This window comes from Apostichopus japonicus, chromosome 8 (assembly GCF_037975245.1).
Source record: "Apostichopus japonicus isolate 1M-3 chromosome 8, ASM3797524v1, whole genome shotgun sequence".
Classification (NCBI taxonomy): Eukaryota; Metazoa; Echinodermata; class Holothuroidea; order Aspidochirotida; family Stichopodidae; genus Apostichopus; species Apostichopus japonicus.
Window position 1 is genome coordinate 31,106,636 of NC_092568.1, and position 20,134 is coordinate 31,126,769.

The following is a 20,134-nucleotide window of genomic DNA, read 5'->3' on the forward strand; positions in this document are numbered from 1 at the left end:
ATTTTATGTGGTAAACTAAAAGCTCCTGTTGGGACTTTTGAAAACTTTATCACTTCCGTGCCTTAGGCATCAAACATGTAAATTTCAAGGAATGTAAGAATATGTGGATGAAATTCTACTGGGACTTCAAACATGGAAGCATGTTTCTTTCAGATTACCGCAACATTTTATGACAAGTAGTCATATGAACACTTTATTAGTCTAAGTTTGCAATATTTGAAAAAATATGCACGCAGTTATAGATATAAACTGAAATATGAAAAGAGCAAATTAAAATCTGGTCTTAACATCTAGGTCTTTACTTTCAAGCCCATGTGTAGTAGAGTTCCGCTCTAATTCTCTCAGACTACTCTGCTTCAGTCTGACACAATAAATGTGTCATCTGCCTCCCTTCTTATGGCTTCTACCCACCAAAGTGTTACTCCCTATGCTCAATTAAAAAAAACCACAGACACAAGAACAACCAGATCTGCTTCACTTGCTTCCTTTCATACTATTTTGTCCAACTAACTAAGGTGCATAATACAACCACATAACATAAACATTATATCAAACGCTGCTCTTCCCAACAAGATCAAAGAGGCTAACTTGTCAATGTCCTCTGCCTGACAAATTGATAAAATTTGAATCACTGATGTTTCTTTCACAGCATGATGCAGACATTGCAGCCTGGGAAGGGAACAAACCATCTGATTTATTCACCCTTTGTTAGGATGGTAATGCAATAAATAGACCCGTCTGGCCTATTCACAGGCAATGGCTAAAGGCATCCTACAGACAATAATGGTACGTTCCTTTTCAATTATTATGTATGTCTGCACCCCTGTCTGGTAATGGACGAGACCACCTACCAGCTTCTGTGTTGAGGAACATTGCCTTTTTGTGCTCCTTATGTTCTATCCTCTGGTCAATCCATGTATGTTAATATTTCCAAGATAACAAAAACAGAATGAGTTGATATTGCACATAAATGTTGTGATTGATGAAGATGAAAACATGAGAGGTAACATTTCAGAACATTGATCGACCAGATGGATCAATGCCAGACAATGGTGAACATAGTTCAGACTCAGCCATCAGACGCTTGTCATCAAAACCGGGACAGATGTCTAAATACATCTGCCGAGGTAGCAGGCTGGGTATTGAACAATGTCTATGGTAGTAGTACTGCTAGCAGTAGTAGTGATTGCAATAAGCACTGCTGTTTAGCACAGGCTTTTATAGACAGGAATATTCAGCATAAAGGCTATAGGGCCTTGTATGTACACTTGTCAATGCAGCAGGCACTCTCTGCATACTGTACATGCAATGGAGGGGACTCGGTAAGACTGTTAGAGCTAGAGCATCCGTATGATCATGATATAGGCTTATTTTCAATATTAGGGATATAAGCTAAAAGTATTTAACTAATCAAAATATTGAAGTAATGCAAGGTTATTTAGTTCTGTCTGTCTCTCTCTTAGGGTTTTACTTGTCACATGCATGATATATATTAATTGCAGATATATTTCTTTTTCCATTAATATACCTGCTAAAGTTAGAATTAAATGAGCCAGACCTTACATTAACGTTCACAAGACCAACTATAATGTTTGAACAACAATAAAAGGGAGTCCAGTGGAAACAGGGAATATGTTTAAAATTGGGAAAGGGGAGGGGAGGGTTTGGGTTTGGGCCAGCAGTCGGACCATGTTCAAATGCTGTCTGCACCTTGCTGGTGTTAATATCATTGCTTAGCAAATTATTGTGGGCTGCAGATACCTCCCTTACATAACCCCTCACAATTCCCCCTCCCCTTCCAGCCCTTAATTTTTTTTTTTAATTCAGTCCTGATGTGGTATAAATGTTGTACAGGGAAACTGGATCTTGTAACAGAGCAAATGGTCAATGTTACATACAGTCATAGTCATTTTAATGTTGTTTACTACAATATTTAAAATCGTTCAAACAGCACTGCCTCATCTAGAACGCCAACATTAAATAGACAAAAATAGCTGGTTCGAGAGTTAACGGTCGCTATCTCGAAAACATTTGTGTAATCTGATCCCCCTTGTGGTCCTTTATTCAATGCAGGTCTGGATGTACGATCAGTCTGTTTAACACTTCTCAGATATCAGTACCCAGCATCTCTATGCCGCTCCCAAACCCCTACCCTACCATCCCCTATCCATAACCCCTACCCCTCCCATAACCTTCTCTTCCCCTTTTGCATTATTCCACTGCAATTCCCAATTTCAGTGGCCTAACACAAACCATCAATAAACACAAGAAAGAAAGAAAAAAACAATATGTTTTCTCCAAAAAATGGAATAAAGTAAATACTATAGGTTAAAGGATGAGCAAAAAGTTTGTCTCAACTCCAAACAGAAATAAAAATAAAACCAGAATGCAAAATGCATTGAGGTTTCGATGACTTCAATGCACTAGACTTCTGCTTGTTAGTATAACCAGAACTAGCTGTTACAATAACACTATGGCATGCTAACACAGGTCAGTCTGTACGTGGTTATACACACCTCCATCAAAAACAATAGGGTTCTTGTACTCAATGTTATGAATCCGCACACCAAGTATTACAAACCAAACCAAATCTCTAATAACTTCGCACATTAAGGTTGCAGAGGAGTCCACTTATGGACAATTTAGATTGGAATATGCCCACAAGACTTCAAAGAATCAACTTGAAAGAAGCTTATACAGGTCACTGGAGGTCAACCTGAGGTCAAAGGTCACCCAAATTCAGGTCTACTATTGTATTACAATAGCCTAAGTCCCAACCTTAATGGACATTTGGTTCTCAAGTTATTGCAAAAATACTAGTTTTGACCCCTGATTGACCTTTGTTGACATTGGATCACATGACTGTTATGTTTTGAAACAATCCCTTACCCCATTCACAACTAGTCCCAAAATATCAACCTTGTCACACCCTGTCAATGGTAGTTTCACAAATTATTGAGAAAAACTAGGCCAACATTGTTACAGCCAACTCCATGGAGTGAAAGCAAATCTCAAGTTCACAGGTGCTTGACCTAGTTTCTCCTTGGCAGCTGGCCAAGAAATGTTTTGAAATTCGTGGTACCTGTGCAACCTTACATCCAACCAGAACTACCAATGTGCTACAAATATTTTCTAGAGAAGGCATGCTTCGCCATTCAAGTGCACTATTCCATCGAAATCACATCAACTCTTTAGCAAAATATCCATACGGATGAGTCACAAGTGTTGAAGTAGCTCTAGCACTTTTATATATCTATGGTCTGCAAGCAAGCCTTGGAAGACACTGTACATGTATGTAGATATGTACATAGCAATTCAGGACTTCTAGCGACACACTTAAGTCAATGGGGATATTGTCGCGAGTTCAGATTCAAATCTACGGATGCCCGTAAGATCATTTTCAATTGTCAGTAGGCTCTCCTGTTCTTATGAGGCGAATCGCCCATGTCATATACTTATCGGCTGGACGATGGGAGATACCGTATATTATGAAAAGGTTTTTACAAGTTGACCCCTGGTGACCCTAAATGACCTTCGATATCCACCAAAAACGATAGGCTTTTTGTACTTAATTTGGTCAACCTACATACCAGAAATGAAATCAATCCAAGCTTTGCTTCTTGAGATATCATGTTTATAAGCTTTTCACTATTTGACCCCTGGTGACCCCAAGTGACCTTTGACCTACACCAAAAACAATAGGCTTCTTGTACTCAATAAGATACTCCTATGTACCAAATATGAGAACTGTCCAAGCTTCCCTTCTTGAGATATCGTGTTTACAAGCTGGGCGTCACAAACGCACGCACACACACACACACATACACACACGCATGATTGCAAAGGTTACGATTATCATCGAAACCCAAAAACGTGCATGGGCTTCCGCTACAACAGACCATCCTTGGATGAGTGACTGGTCAAAAAACGTTCCTGTCCAAGATCTTTCACCATGCTTTTATCCTAGAAAACGACGCATAACAGTTCCAGATAAGAACTATACATAAGAACTTTACACAGCACTTTCATCAATTATGCAGTGGTTTAATCACAACACACACTCACATACATGTAACAGCCACAATGCAACCATTATGTTTCATTATCTGGTCTGTTCCCACACCACCCCCCACCCCCCTCTGCTCCTCCACTCCCACATACTCTCCCCATCCGTAAGATTGTTCGTACAAGGCCCAATGTACTTTATTCCAGAACTATCCCAATCCTGTCTATACCATACAATACATTGCAAAACCCTTCACACCAATAAATTGAATGATCAATTCTGATGGGCAGAAACTTTTAGACTCAAACTGTATTAAGGTCTTTCTTATTATTTTACACCAAAAGCAGAGGGTAGGATGTCAAACAGATGGAGTTTGGGCATTTTTCTGCTCGTACAAACTCCTGTCTCACACCCCCTCCCCCCCTCTCCACTCCTTTGACAAAAAACCCTTTTGTCACTACTGTTGTTTACTTTGCAATGAAGAAACTGGAAACCCACAGGAGACTATTCTTGATTTTTGTGCAGAGGCAGATGGGTTTCACTTTTCACTTTGCGCCAAAGACCAAAGTGGTCAACAAATGAAGAAGGGCCTGTTTTTTTCTGCGACATAGTTATTACCAATTTTCATTTTTTCCTTTGTCTAATATCTCTCAGGATGTTAAGTTCCCAGTTACAGGAGGCTTGCTTACAACCAACCTAAGACTTTACTTAATTTAGCGAGGGAAAGTGAATACCCGACATAAAATACAACAACCCAGCATTTAATTTGATGAGCTTTGCAAACCCCCCACCGTTTTGTGACTTTTTGGTGTGTTTTTTCCCCCGTTTTAATTATATTCTAGCATATTTGAAGCTATCCCGCAGCGTCTGATGTTCTCTTTAACAGAACTTCATGAAACCAAACCCGGATAACAATGCTTGGAAGATCATTAACCCCATTAACGAGGCTGCTTATAACGGAGATCAACGGAGGTGAATGGCCGTAAGAACAGTTCTTAACCTCCTTACGAGGGATGAATATGTCTGCGACCTTCCTTTTTGAAACTAACAGTCAACAACTCGTGGAAGGTCAAAAACCTTACGAATGATAAAGCAAAAAAGGTTAAAGGAAGGCAGCAATGAGAATATGAAAACACGACCAACGAAAAAATTTTCCCCTTTCGTTTCGCAAGGAACGAAAGAGAAACAATTCTTGGAGGTAGCAGCAGCTGAGAGGGTAATATGATGCCGGGGACCGAAATAATTCTCGCGATATGAAAAAACAAAGATCGGCTTACCTCGGAGTTGAAGCTAACAACCTTTCCTTCTGAATCTTGACACTTTACAATTTCATTCCTCAAAATGTTCTGATAATGATCCTTTATTCTCTGTTCCCTCTGAATGGCGTCCGACATCTCCGAATCCATCGACACCGTGGTGACTTGTCCGAGCTATGAAGAAAAACCAAGAAAAACCATAAAAATATATATATCAAATTGAAAACGTATTTGACCTTAAAACACTTGGATTATTAATAAGAAATAAAATAATATTTTCATCCTTTACAAATGTAAGCTATGGTAAACATGTACTTTTTATTCATAGTTTCAAGCATAAATTATAATGAACTGTCAAAAGACAAGTATTTTAATCAGAGGGGGACACAGTTGATTGTTTTTGTTTGTTGTTGCCAACATTACATTATGTTATTATACATCAATATATGGTAGAGAAATATTGTGCAAGTTAAAAAATTGTTTTTTTTGGTGAAGTTTCTGTCAAATGTTTCCCTGAGGAGGGCTAACCCAAGCAAGTAAGTTTCTGAGTAAGAAAATATTAAAACACGAAAGTACACGACTGATCATGCCTGACCATCTTTATGTCTTTCAAACATATGTAGGAGTGGGGGTGGGGGAGTGTGGTGTGTGGGGGGAGGAAGGGAGGGAGGGTAAAGAAGAGCTTTCAGTTACACAACAGTCAATTTCACACCTTGTCTTAAATTATTCCCCAAACCCTGCTTTGCACTATTATTCTACTAATTATTATTCTACTACTTCTGTGTTTGTCGATATAAAATGTTACATTTCATGAAGAAGCTGGTCTAACTCTACTATGATGACACCACCACCACATTTATGTCTAACGAACCCAGAAAATATGTCGGATGCATACTGCTTTATAGTCCTTGCTGTAGTTTTAAAGCATGGACTTTTAAAGTAAAAATGTTCAAGCCTTATGCTCGAAATCTTCATCATTTCGTTATGAATTAAATCTTCCTTGAAATGACAAGACAATAAAAAAACTAAATAAATAAAACATTCTTGCACCTTACATGTTCCCATTATCTTATCTTATCTTGTTTTGTATGTTTCTTTTGTTCTTTAGTGATCCAAATTGACCTTTGACCTTCACTAGTACACCAAATCAATGGGATCAGAGTAAAAATGAATACATATTAGTATTTTTACCACAATTTTCAAAACAGCCATCTATATGTAAATCTGGACCGACTACTATGTCAATTAGGAGACGGGCAGCAAAACATGTACCAACAATGTAGGGTCATGTGACATGCTCCCTTGTAGAACTCAACTCTTATAGTACTCTTTCAATGTGTATTCTAAAACAACAAATATCATGGCTACCACATTCCTTGTGAAGCTATGCGAACAATGGGATCTAGCTAAGTGGTACAATTTTTTCAATGTTTACCACAATTTTTCAATAACAAACTTGTTATTTTGAGTATTTCCTTTCCAGATAATCAAACAGCAAACTGAAATGCACGTTGGTTTATCAGGACAGTACAAAATGTACATAAACATGAGAAGCAGATGACAGGATTCGCCGTTCCTTAGCAACACAAGTCTCCTTGCAGTTTTCACACCTATAAGTAACATGATTGGAGTGATTGCTGCCAGCAACCTATAAGACCCTGACAGTAGATAGTTTGAATTGTGGCCAGGGGTCCATGCATTTCTGACACACAGAAAGTAAATTTCAACATCTTCCAAACCCAAGCATATTATTCTCAATTTTACCTTAAAAGGCATATTAAAGTGGCTTTCATTTGTCTATGAAACTTTTTATCACTTCGTCCTGGCAAAGGGATAAATAACATGTTAGTAGCACCTGGGAGCATGTCACATGACCCTACATGGTTGGTAACGTTTTCCTACCGTGGAGCGAGACTTCCAGAGCATACATAAACCTGATGTATGCAGGTAGAACGTAGACCGACATGTTTTAATTCACACTGTGTATTAAGGGAATTCTTTTAACTTTTTAAGTTATATTTCTCCTTTAAGGCCAACTGTAGGTCCATGTCCCCCCAGTGTGTTCAACTTATAGGTTGTTTACAAATGACAAACGACAAAGAAACCCACAATTACTATATATACAAATATACAAAGTGACTTTTTCTTTCAAGATCTCAATATATCTGCATCACTGAGGGCACTTATCTTTTGTCTCTTTACCAGTCCCTGTCTTACCCTCCACTGTCCACTTGTAAGTTATTATTGTTTCATGCATTCTTATGTCCATATTTTTATTGCGAGCATGCAATTGCCCTATTTTCAGATATAATGAAGCTGTACTTGAACTTGAGCTTTATAAATCACTATGGCATACGAAAACGAAAACAAAAACAAAGACTTGAAGTACTTTTAACATTTGGATTCCACATTTGATAAAATTGAGTCAAGTATCTTGGCTTCAAGTGTAGCAGCAGCACTCCATCACTTTACTGGCTGCACAAACATTGTGATGTGAACTCAAACTGGTTTGGGTTTTTTTTCCTCTGTATTTTTTCCATACTCTGTGTACGTTGAGGACTCTTAACAGTAAGCTATGAACTCTTACAAGGGTTCAACATCTACATTAGTGCATTAAAAATTGAATTTTTCACATTATTTGTCATTTATTTCATATTATAAAATGTGGGTCAGCACCAAACACTGTAGGCTGACTTGAGTTTTAATCTTACAAAATTTGCATCATTCTGTAAACAGGAGAAACTGACAAGAATCGTTCATTTAAAACTAGAATGACTACTAGATATGCACAAAATATGAAAATACATGTGAAAACAAAGTCTGTCAAAAATTAAAACTATTTTCATGTAAGCAACATCAATAATCAAAGCCAGACTGAAAACATGCCCTGTGGTTCCTGTTTTGATTGACCATGATCTAGTACGGATTCTGTGGAAATTGCAGTACCCGCACTTTCGTAACCCCCTGTGCTATGGTAAGATGTGCTGCCTAAATCCTCCTTGCCTTACACAAAATTGTAAACACCTATGCTATGGTAAGTTGTGCTGCCTAAAGCCTTGACTTACACAAAATTGTAGCCCCCTATGTCTATGGTAAGTTGTGCTGCCTTAAGCCTTGCCTTACACAAAATTGTTACCTCCTATGTGATGGTAGCTGTTCTGCCTAAGCCTTGACTTACACAACATTGTAACCCCCCCCCCCCCCCCTTTCCAGAGATTACAATGTTATCAAATGAAACACAGTAGATATAGAGGATTGTAAAATCAAAGTAAAGGGTGGAGCAAGTAATGTAAAAAAAAAAAAATTGTCAGAGGGACGAATAGGTATGCAAGTTGTGCTGCCTAAAGCCTTGCCTTACACAAAATTGTTACCTCCTATGTTATGGTAGGTGTGCTGCCTAAAGCCTTGCCTTACACAATGAGCGATCCTGACCTTGAGTGTGGAAAGGGAACAATATTCTCACATAAACCCCCCCCCAAACCATCTCTCCACCACCTTTACCTTCAATACCATTAACTCTTATTTAATCCTATTTACCTGTGTGGGGGGTCCCATTGCTTTCTTCTCCTTCTGTCCTTGATATTTGGGTACATTAGGTGGTTCCTCCTGAGGTACTGCTGAGGGCAACGGCTGTCCAGCCATTAACTGCATCAGCTGATCTTGCATCTCATCATTTTTCTGCAGCGGAATAATTTGTTATTCCACCAATTAATCTCACAGACAGAAAATTGAAATTAAAACACAAGTTTGAAACTGCCCCCCTCCCCCAAAAAATAAAATAATAATAATTAATTGGCTACAGCAATATTCACTACAGGTTACAATCCAGGGTTTTCCATGATCCAAACAAATTTCATATCATCTAAACAGCTAGAAAAATTATCCCTCCAATCCCTTTTTTTCAGTCCATCTAATTATTTTAGAGACAGAAAACCTTCCAAAACAAAGTGATTATTTACACAAATCCAACCCATACAATGAATATCATTATGCACACTTGTCGCCCTCTCACTGAATCAACAATTTCTTATTTCCATAAATATACTTATTACATGGAATACATCTGAGACATCTGTCACTTTCGCAATGCATCCTAATGTATAATAAATTTTCCATTTATATGCAAATCCTAACTGAAAGACCAGAACATCATTAGAATACAGACCATTTGGTCAGTGTGTCTGTTAAAAAGAGTTAATATAGACTTGGGCAAAGGCATTATTTGGCCCTGCTGTAAATGTTTCTTTTTTTAAATTTGGTGCCTTTTGATATACCTGTATGTTGGTCAAAACTATACAAGTGACGTCTTTAATTTGACAAAAAGTACAGTTTGCTAAATGCATCATCTCTTAAGGCCGGTTCATACGCCAGTCCATATTGCAGGTGATAGATCTAAATCAATCCTAGATGGTAGAAACATCTTCAATGCTCGCTACAATTTAACACCATATAAATATATATATATATACATTCATTACTCACAATACAAATTGGAGAATGAAACAGCCGTTAACAACAACATTGTAGTTTCATTTTATTTTATTTTTCAATTAACTTTGATGATCCCCATATAAAACAGAGAGCTTTCCTTCATTCCTGGTTAAAATCAACCATCTATCCCCTATGCTACATTTTTGCAAGCAGAGTTCAATTTTTTTCATATTCAAAACAGCCAAAAATGTCTTTAACCTTTCTGAAAAATAAAGTACAGTTTAATGACAATAAGGTTAACATTCAGTGGCAAAGTCTATTACTTTCGCTGACTGAACAGATGTTTCATACAAATTTGTTGCGAGGTGTTCTGGAATTCCCACAACTGATCATATTAATGACAACCCAATTGAATAAGGTTAAACAACTTAGTGATGCAATTTTATAACTGTTTGGTGTCTGTAATAACTAGAGCAGAAAGCCCAAAGAGATGCTTAAATCCCTTTTGCACTATAATAGTTGTCGTTAAAAGCAGACAGAAGTCACTTTAGAGTTTTATAAAGGCTAATAACTTCTTACAACAGTCCCTGTAGAATGTTCCATCATATCGGCTAATGTGAACAGGTTTAAATGTTACTGAACTACAGCGGCAGCGAAATGTAAATTTTGTTAAGGTACCATCATATCTATATCTGTATATATTCATATGGGAGGGGGGGAGATGAATTCCCTCAAAGAGTTGTTCATTTGCTTTTTGATCTAAGGAATCACAAATATTTACTTCCTACAAGAGTCCCTGTAAAGTGGTCAATTCTAGCAGCTGATGTTAACATTTTAAATGTTACTAAACAATGGTGGAAGCCAAGTTCAAATCTATATAAGGTACTTTCTATCAATTTTTTTTTTGGGGGGGGAATGGAGGTGGGGGGGCAGTTCCTTCAAAGAGTTATTCATCTGCTTTGATCTAAGGAATCACAGATGTTAATATCTTACAAGAGTCCCTGTAAAATGGGAGGGTGAGTGGGGGAGGGTTCCCTCATAGAGTTATTCGAAGGAATTTAAACCCAAGTCGTGAGGCTTGACTGTTTCATTCATTTCATGATGCATGATCTATCTTGATCTTAGCAAAGCTTGAGGTAGGGGTTACTTTTGGAGTTGGGAAAAGGAGTTTGTCTTTTTTCTTATTTAAATTTGTTTCCGATCCTTTCTTATGTACCTTTTTCTCTTGTTCCAGTTTCATCTGAATGAGTTGCGCCTCCAGTAGCCAGTGCTCCTTCTCTTCCGACAGCTTGTTGACCCTGGCTTTCGTTTCCAGTAGCTGGGATGATAAACCTTCTTTACTTTCCACAGAACTAATCAAAACTTTGTGTTCTTTTACTGCAGTCTCGTACGGTACGGACTCTGGGCACGACTGTCAAAGACACAACGAAATATTAAACGATGGTTAAAAATTGATCACATGGAATTGACACATGCAAAAAATGGAATAAATCATGCTTCTGGCCAAAAGATAACTAAAGGGAATAGGAATCAGTGGGAGGGGGAGGAGTAGTTTGATAGCAAAGGAAACAAGTCCTTTCTACTGCTTGAAATGTAGCAGTTTGTATTCCCAGCATGATCTTGTCAATAAACATGAGCTGAAAGGACTCTCCTGGACAGATACTTCTTAACCCTGCCTCCTCTCTGCAAAACACCCACAATCTAATTAGTTTGCTATGTCATTAATTTCTGTGGTATATATCAATATATCACTATCAAAGTTATGGTTATGAACCTAAATTGTCTGAACCCAGGGAAGAAATCTGTTGTTTTGAGTTACAGGAGAGCAAACCTGAAATCGTTGCAAGAGGTCTGTTAAATTGGACATTTATGCAGATTTGCATGTACTCTAGATATAACTGTGTTAACAACGTGTAGGAGGCACATAAACTGCCAGATGAGCATCAAACATATATACATATGTATTGGTGCTCCTAGTCTTCACTGAGCCTCAAGTTAACTGGCTTAACATGTTGCTACCTCCAAGTTACTACCATGTGAGGTGCTATGTGGTGCTATGTGGTGCTATGTACGGCTTAATTCAATCTAACCACGGCTTAATTCAATCTAACCACAGATGAAGTAACCAATACACATTGATAACAAGCATAATTCATGTTTTTCGATAACCGGTTAACCAACCAATAAGTTAGCCAGTTAATCGGTTTACAATGAAAAGAATTGATATTTAGCTTGTTATACAATGTAGATATCTATATCAAGTGTTTTGATCAGTAAACATGTAACGGGAGCTGGTAATATTTTAATGAGACAGCAGGGTTTTTGGTTTTTTTTTACTATTCTGACTTATCTCCCAATCCTTGCCCACCTCCCCCCTCGCCTACCTCCCGATGCTCATGACCTCAAATTTTCTCCCCTCTTGACCTGATCTCAGATGAGGAGGTAACTATACCAACTATTAACATATTTATTTTACAACCATGTTACCAAATCCAATTAACTGCTACGTTTATCCAATCCCATATCATATAACAATTCACATTGCTACCGTAGTCTCAAATCTACCTTCATATTGTAAACAGGGGATACAACGTACATATTACTTGTAATGCTACCCTATATTAGAAAACTATATATCAGCAATAAACTAAACATACTCCCAGACTCAATCTAGCTTCAGTCAGCAGGTTATACCTACTGCTACCTCAAACATATCAGGTGGTCGCACATACTGACAATTCTGCTTCAGTTTCTCATTAAACTTAATCTATATCCAGTTGGCTCGTAAAATGTGGGGGAAAAAAAATACCAAAAAAAAAGAGACAAGTTACATGAGTGACTATCCCCATCTAAAGAGATGTGTATAAGGTTAGGGTTCACCTGTCTTTCACTATAAGCACTTTCTTGCACACTGTAATTTAAATATGCAACATCTTCTGTGAACTCATCTGTGAATTGCACAGACACTTTGAGAATACATGTGTGAACCAGTAATTGCCATAGCAGTGTTCCCATTTCTGATTTCTGCTTTACAGGCTGATAAACCAAGGCTGCTAGTAGCTCACCAGCTTTTCCCTTACATAATCTGCACTCGTTTACATTAGACGTTTACGTCTTGACTCCTTCGAAACGGTTACATTCCTTCACCCCAGTTCTTACCCTATTTAGGCCGACCATATATGCTACTGCTCTTTGTCTGAGCAGTGTAATGGTGGGCGAGGATCCCTTCCCATTGTCTGTGCTTCCAAAGCTGTGTCCTCGGGTCATGAACTCGATTGGAGTGGCAAAGAACTCTTGATTATTCGACAGAAATTTTGCCAACTGAGAGGAAAAAGAAAAAACCTGCAATAATCTTCAACCAGATGGGATTTAAATGCAATTTCGTATCTCAACACAAAATATTACCTTTCATCAGCAGCAGCCCTTTAATTACTTGCTTCCTTTTATCTCACAGTCCATTCTTTCCAACTCTTCTCTGTTCCCTATTTAACACATTTTGTCTGTTTTTGTTTTAGTCTGCAATTGAAAAGCTCTCGCTGGGAACGAAACGTCAGGCTCTCTAACTGTTATACACAGCTAAAAAGCACAAGGGAATTTTCTTGTTATGTCAAATTTTGAGTACAATTCTATGCCTTTCTTCTTCATCAACCCTCCTCATTACTTAAGCTACATTGTCTATTGAGTTGTAACTTTGTGTCTACTCTGAGCAAACCATGTGATATTCACACATTACTGGATACCTCACAGACATCATCTCTTCATTACTTAAAGCTACACTGTCTACTGAGTTGTAACTTTGTGTCTACTCTGAGCAAACCATGTGATATTCACACATGACTGGATACCTCACAGACATCATCTCTTCATTACTTAAAGCTACATTGTCTATTGAGTTGTAACTTTGTGTCTACTCTGAGCAAACCATGTGATATTCACATATTACTGGATACCTCACAGACATCATCTCTTCATTACTTAAAGCTACATTGTCCATTGAGTTGTAACTTTGTGTCTACTCTGAGCAAACCATGTGATATTCACATATTACTGGATACCTCACAGACATCATCTCTTCATTACTTAAAGCTACATTGTCCATTGAGTTGTAACTTTGTGTCTACTCTGAGCAAACCATGTGATATTCACACAAGACTGGATACCTCACAGACATCATCTCTTCATTACTTAAAGCTACATTGTCTATTGAGTTGTAACTTTGTGTCTACTCTGAGCAAACCATGTGATATTCACATATTACTGGATACCTCACAGACATCATCTCTTCATTACTTAAAGCTACATTGTCCATTGAGTTGTAACTTTGTGTCTACTCTGAGCAAACCATGTGATATATATAAAATATCATATAATTGATTTATTGTCGAAATGTTTAATTTGATCTTTAATTTTTTCTTCTCTTTTCTTTCTTCAGGGAGTCTTCTACATTGTTAAGCTATTGTATGCTTTATAGAAGACTTCCTTTCACCTTGTATATTTGCACGTGAAAAAACAAAATAAATCAAATCAAATCAAATCAAATATTCACACATGACTGGATACCTCACAGATATCTATGGTTATGTCAATTTCATTTCTCTTTTGGACAGTATGTACCGTTTCACCCTAATACAGCAATATTGATGCAACACATATTTATATGTTATGTTTTAACATCTTCATTGCTTTCTGTCTGTTCCATTATTGGTATACTATAGTAACAGCTTGCTTCCAGGTAGCTGATTATTTCCCCCCCCCCCTTTTAACCACTCAGTTTTGGTTGAAAATTCAACATAAAATATGACAGCATGGAATTAATTTAACATAAAACCTTCTGATTGAACAGTTGGTAAGAGTTTTCAAGAAAGAAACAGGTTAGTGAGACTATCAAAAGTGTAATTAAATGTAATATTTTGGAAAAAGCCCAAAAACCAAACAAAACAATAGATGCCAAGAAAACTGCTGGTCTCAAAACTCAAAAGAAAGATGTAATGCTACTAGAAGGGCAACGTTAACGGAGACAAAAATAAATTTTGCTTAAAAAATAAAAAAATTCAGAAAGATATCCTGGCAGATCTCAAAATTTCAGACTGCAAATAATACGTTGGTTTATGTTACTTTATTATTCTACATAGTGTAAACATAGTATTGAGTGCCATAAGAGATGCGCATTTGTGGTAAATCAACAAGATTAAAAGATTCTGTTGCTGACCTTTCCAGAGGAAGTCACCAACGAGATGAGAGAGGATACCACACATTCATCCGTAGTCTTGAGCTTCTGAGTTGCCGTCGGTAACTGGTGCTCCAAAGAAACTTTCAAGTTGTAGCTCTTGGAAACATCTATCGTAAGAAAATTAAAACAAACAGTCACGTGATCTACGAGAAACCTCATGAAGTCCACAGCACTGCTAAAGATGGGAAAGGTTTATTCCGTGGAATGCTACGCAATTTTGCAGTTCAAACACTGTAGCTGCTCAAACACTGTTGCTAGTAACAACTGTTAAAGTTTGAACACTGCTGCAGTTCTAAACCTGTTTCAAGTTTGGTGCACTGTTGCTGTTCAAACAACATTGCAAGTATGAACACTGTTACTATTTCAACACTGTTGCAGAACTTTGCAACAATGTTGAAAATTGATAGCTCCTGTAGATGTTCTTTGACTGTTGAAGCCTAGTTCACTGTTGTTATTGAAAAAACTGTGTTAATATTGAAGGGAAAAAAAAGTTTATTTCTGAACAGTGCTGCTGTTCAAAGACTGATGCTGCTAAAGCAATGTCAAAGTTTGAACACTGTTGCTATTTTTACCACTGTTTGCATTTGAACATTTTTGTCGCTGGAACACTGTCAATATTGAATGCTGTTAGAGTTTAGAATGCCAGAGTCCATTATAAACGGTTGTGGAGTGAGACATTACACTTTGTACTGTGAGCGGATTTATGTTCACCGAGGGACACAGTTGGAACTGCATTCCTTGTCCTGGACTTTATAGTGAACCAATTTGCATGTTTATAGTAAACCTGGCACTGACCATTTGTTCTGATCATCATTGGTTAAACTGGGTGATTAACGTTTATGACCTTTGGTTGATTAAATATGTCATTGAATGACAAAAAAGTTTTCAATGATTCTTCCTGTTGAGAATCCTCTTTTCTCTTTTCTTGTTTTCGCAAACATTGTCCAACACCGATTTGCAAATACGAGTCTCATCAATACAAACCTTAACTTTTCTTGTTAGAGTAAAAAAAGTAAGTCCTTATCTAGGTTCAATATAAAAACGACTAAGGCTAAACAAATCTTACTCCTCACACAAATAAGCAGAGTGATCTTGATGCACACTAGCATGAACGAGTTATCACCACCCCTACCTTCAGATCATTTATTTTATGTCTTTTTGTATCAATCATGTCATACCCACCATTCATAATGCTATAGAGATGTGTGGCACTTTCAGCAAACTTCTTGAAGATCCCTGGGTAGTTTGAGACTAGAACTGTGCTTGAGGCAGTGCTGGCTGAGGCTAAAAGGGAGACGTAAGACTCCAGTGCTACCAGGGCAGAAGCCATCTTTTTGAAGGAGGAATGTACGTCCATGTTACGAGATTCAAGTGTTTGAGGGCAAGAGGAGATGGCACATTCCTCTTCCAAACTGAAATATTAACAAAACATGTGAAATCAAATCAGCAAAAAAAACATTTAAAGGAAACTAGCACAAAGTAAAAGATTCTATTATGTTTGACTCTTAGCTGTTTTGAGTTTCATCGAAAGTGTAAAAAGAATGCAGAAAGCTGTACAATATTCATCAATTGAACTCTGCCTATTAACAATAAGTTTTGCCTATTTAAAGACAGGAAGCACATCTTATTAAATAAGTCATTATCTCCATAGAAGGTCAAATGAAACAGAAAAAGACAAAGAATAAATATTTCAGTTGGACTAATAGCTGGTGTGATCAGTTTCAATGAAACTGTAAAAAGAATGAAGAAAGCTGTATTATATTTGTCTGCCAATCTAAAACAGGAAGCACATCTTAAAGACTAAAATAAGAAATGAAGTACCACAGGGATCATGACTTGTTATCCATAATTTATCACACATCATTCAAACTGGCTCTACGATGAACCATCCTTCTCATTTCTCCCTTGACACTAGTTCATTTCATTTTCATTTATTTATTCCCAGTATTAATATAAATATTTATAAACAGGACATCAAAAGTGAGTATGTAACAAGAAAAAATTATTTGAAAATGTTAGTGTACAAAAAACAAAAACAAAGTACACAACGTTCAAGTGCAGCTGTCTACAATAAATTATCCAGATTACCATTTTTTAAATAAATAGCAGCATGATAAATAAAACTATTACTATACACATTAATTCTGAATTTTGGTGTTATTGCTTGGTTCTCAAATTATACCTAGTAGTTTCTCAAAGTAGAGAGTTAAGTACGGTATACAAAGAATGTCTGTCATTTATCTGTATGCAATTTACACTTCTAATGAACTCATTATTAGCAGCATTATTTACTCATAAGAAAGTTAAAATCACCTTGTTAAAAGTCACCTCTATCACTCCACTTCACATATGGATGGGGCAGTGATAAGTGCGACCCTTACACAAGCTAACTGTTGCGTGAACTGATTCTAGATTGACTAACCTTAGAAGTTGGTACGGCAAGATTGTCTCATGGTATCTCACATATTTACTAAAGTTGGCGGCAACTTCTCCTAACTCTACAGCAGTTTCCTACCGAAGAAATCGAAAGTAAAACGATCAAGAGTTGATTCTTAATTTCACAACAATCTAACTTCTGAGACATTAGGAGTTACAAACAAGTCTTTAGTCCAGCATATACACGGTACTCACCAGAGATAGCACTTGTAAGCAGTCATCCTATCATCCAGCATATACACGGTACTCACCAGAGATAGCACTTGTAAGCAGTCATCCTATCATCCAGCATATACACGGTACTCACCAGAGATAGCACTTGTAAGCGGTCATCCTATCATCCAGCATATACACGGTACTCACCAGAGATAGTGCTTGTAAGCGGTCATCCTATCATCCAAGACATACTGATTGCCAGCAACATAATTTACCTCATTAATGACTTCATCAATGACTTCATTAGTCACTTATTTTACTGTTTGTGCAATTATTGTAAAATATTTAATTCCTCAGATCTGAAGGGCAAGAAAATACTTTACCATCTGGACTACTAATATGTTGTGTTTTCCCAAGGACAACCTACAGTACTTTGTCATATCACACATCAGTCTTGCCTTGACTTTGCTCACATTCAATAAAGAGTCCCAAAATCCATATAGCTCATCATCTTGATGAGTCATGTTTCATTAATGAAGTAACATTTTAATCTATTTTTTTTCTACAAATTGTCAGTTTCTAATTTGCTTTCTTTTTGACTGATTATTATTACTACAAAAAAAGGTAACTAGCTAACACAACTCTACGAACAGAAAGGTATTACAAAATATTTGATCTGATTAAAGCTGAAAAAAGTTTGCTGAATATTGCCAAACAAGTGGAAACGCACAGAGCATTACTTAAAATTGCACCTAACCCTGCACCTGTCTCCCTCCCCTCCTCCCTTCCCTCTCCCCTCCTCCCTTCCACCTTCTCACATAGATTCATAGATGCAGAACTTACCAGAGTTGTTAAGGTATCATCGTTGATGCTATTGTAGAAACTCCTAAAAGCTTTTTCTATTGGCCGTAAGTAAGCAGCATTCTCGTGGAGATGATTGCAAAACTGAGGTAAGAGTTAAAAACAAGAAGAAATGAATAAACACACTTGCGACAATGTTAATAATGTAACATTGAGGATTTATAAAGTGCAGACATATCCACCGATAACGGTGCTCAAGGCGCATCACAATATTACCCTGGTCAACGATAACCTGTCAACATAGAGACAATCCCTCCACATGGCAGCAGCTAAACAGCGCCCAACATACAGTTTATCTCACAGGTCCCCATTTATACACCTGGGTGAAGAGAGGCAATGGAGATAAAGTGCCTTGCCCAAGGATACAGCGTAATGATCTAGCCAGGACTCGAACCTGCAATCCTTAGATCACGCGTCCAATGCCTTAACCAGTTGACCACAATGCTCGCACTGTTACAGAAACAAATGTAACAGTTGAGTGAACTTACAGGTCTTATGTGAAACACATGTCCATGAACCAATTGATGAATGTAACAATTCCATTTATTTCAACAAATTGAACAAAACTTGTCAGCCACTTTTTTCTTCGTTCCAGATACTTAAAACAAACTGTTGGGTATTTTTGTTGTTTTTGTAGCTATGTATATATCACCTAGATAGAATTCAATAATGAACACTTATTAACATTTACTATATAATGTAATGTAGATCGTTTAAGACTATGAACTAACCCCTATCTGTTTAATAAATTCCCAAATGCAAATATTGGGTGGAAACATACCCTTTCAAATGAATCATAGATGTTTGTGTCAAACTGTCAAAACACACAAGATGTATTAAGGAACATCTTGTACATTGTAGAGCCTCTTTTGTACAATGTTAGTTCTCCTCAGCAAAGATCTCAGCCAGCAACTGCTTTTTAAGTCCCTTAACTTTATAAATCCCTTAACTTTCTTAAATCCTTTAACAATTAAATACTCTCAAATCCAATAGGGTAGTTTAACAAGGTAACAAACATCTTATACGATATAAGAATCTTTATTGACCATAAAAGGAATTGGCAAGTCCTTGCATTGGCACAGTTACGAGAATATTAAAAGATTAAGTAAATGATTGCATTCAAGACAAAGAATAATTGAAACATTAGAATATTTGATGGTCGGAGAACCTGGACGATCTAGAGGTTGTTATCCAGGGGTTAAAATCTGAACATCAGTCCCTGTTATATTTGCATCTCTCTATACATGTATATTGTTATCACTTAACTACCTAACATCAAATTAATCTTTTTCATACCTTCCAGAAGCAATCTACATCTGGAATACTCACTTTTTGGTTGATTTCGCTGATGGGTACGCCTGTGCTTGCATCTATAGGATATATTTTGCATCTCTGTTCAGTGTATGTGTGAAAGTTGGAAAGTCCAGCACAGAGTTCCTTGACCATGGTCAAAGCTTGTCCAACTAACGTTTTGGTTTTTTTCTGCAAACGAGTGACAAGGATAGTTTGGCTGGTTTTGTTAAAGTTTCCTAAAATGTTTTTACGAAAAGGTGAATGTACTGTACTTAAATTTTTCAGAAAATAAAATTGAATCTGATAGAAATGATCAAGGACACTAAAACTGGGGTACCCTGAGAGGGTCAGAGCCTGAGCCCCACCCTTTCAGCCCTCCCAATTTTATTTATATATATTTTTCTTGTAAGGGGGGTTGGGTGGGGTTCTTTTTAGATTTCCATATAAATCTGTGAAATGAGATTG

General features: G+C 37.2%; 1 protein-coding gene and 1 long non-coding RNA gene across 2 annotated transcripts in view; one reads left to right on the forward strand and one right to left on the reverse strand.

Annotated features, from left to right (window-relative positions):
* Window positions 1-5,272, forward strand: part of LOC139971566 (uncharacterized) — an 85,570-nt gene extending 80,298 nt beyond the window's left edge. The window contains exons 7-8 of the long non-coding RNA XR_011794422.1: window positions 650-786; window positions 4,849-5,272. This is a non-coding gene — a long non-coding RNA (uncharacterized lncRNA). The remainder of the gene's footprint in view (window positions 1-649; window positions 787-4,848) is intronic.
* LOC139971559 (protein phosphatase 1 regulatory subunit 21-like) overlaps window positions 1-20,134 on the reverse strand; it is a 127,244-nt gene that overhangs the window by 99,194 nt on the left and 7,916 nt on the right. The window contains exons 8-16 of the mRNA XM_071978140.1: window positions 19,706-19,858; window positions 18,359-18,460; window positions 17,346-17,434; window positions 16,106-16,335; window positions 14,903-15,030; window positions 12,853-13,014; window positions 10,910-11,104; window positions 8,800-8,940; window positions 5,284-5,436 (exon numbers count right to left, since the gene is read on the reverse strand). Coding sequence (XP_071834241.1) covers window positions 5,284-5,436; window positions 8,800-8,940; window positions 10,910-11,104; window positions 12,853-13,014; window positions 14,903-15,030; window positions 16,106-16,335; window positions 17,346-17,434; window positions 18,359-18,460; window positions 19,706-19,858 — 1,353 coding nt within the window. The remainder of the gene's footprint in view (window positions 1-5,283; window positions 5,437-8,799; window positions 8,941-10,909; window positions 11,105-12,852; window positions 13,015-14,902; window positions 15,031-16,105; window positions 16,336-17,345; window positions 17,435-18,358; window positions 18,461-19,705; window positions 19,859-20,134) is intronic.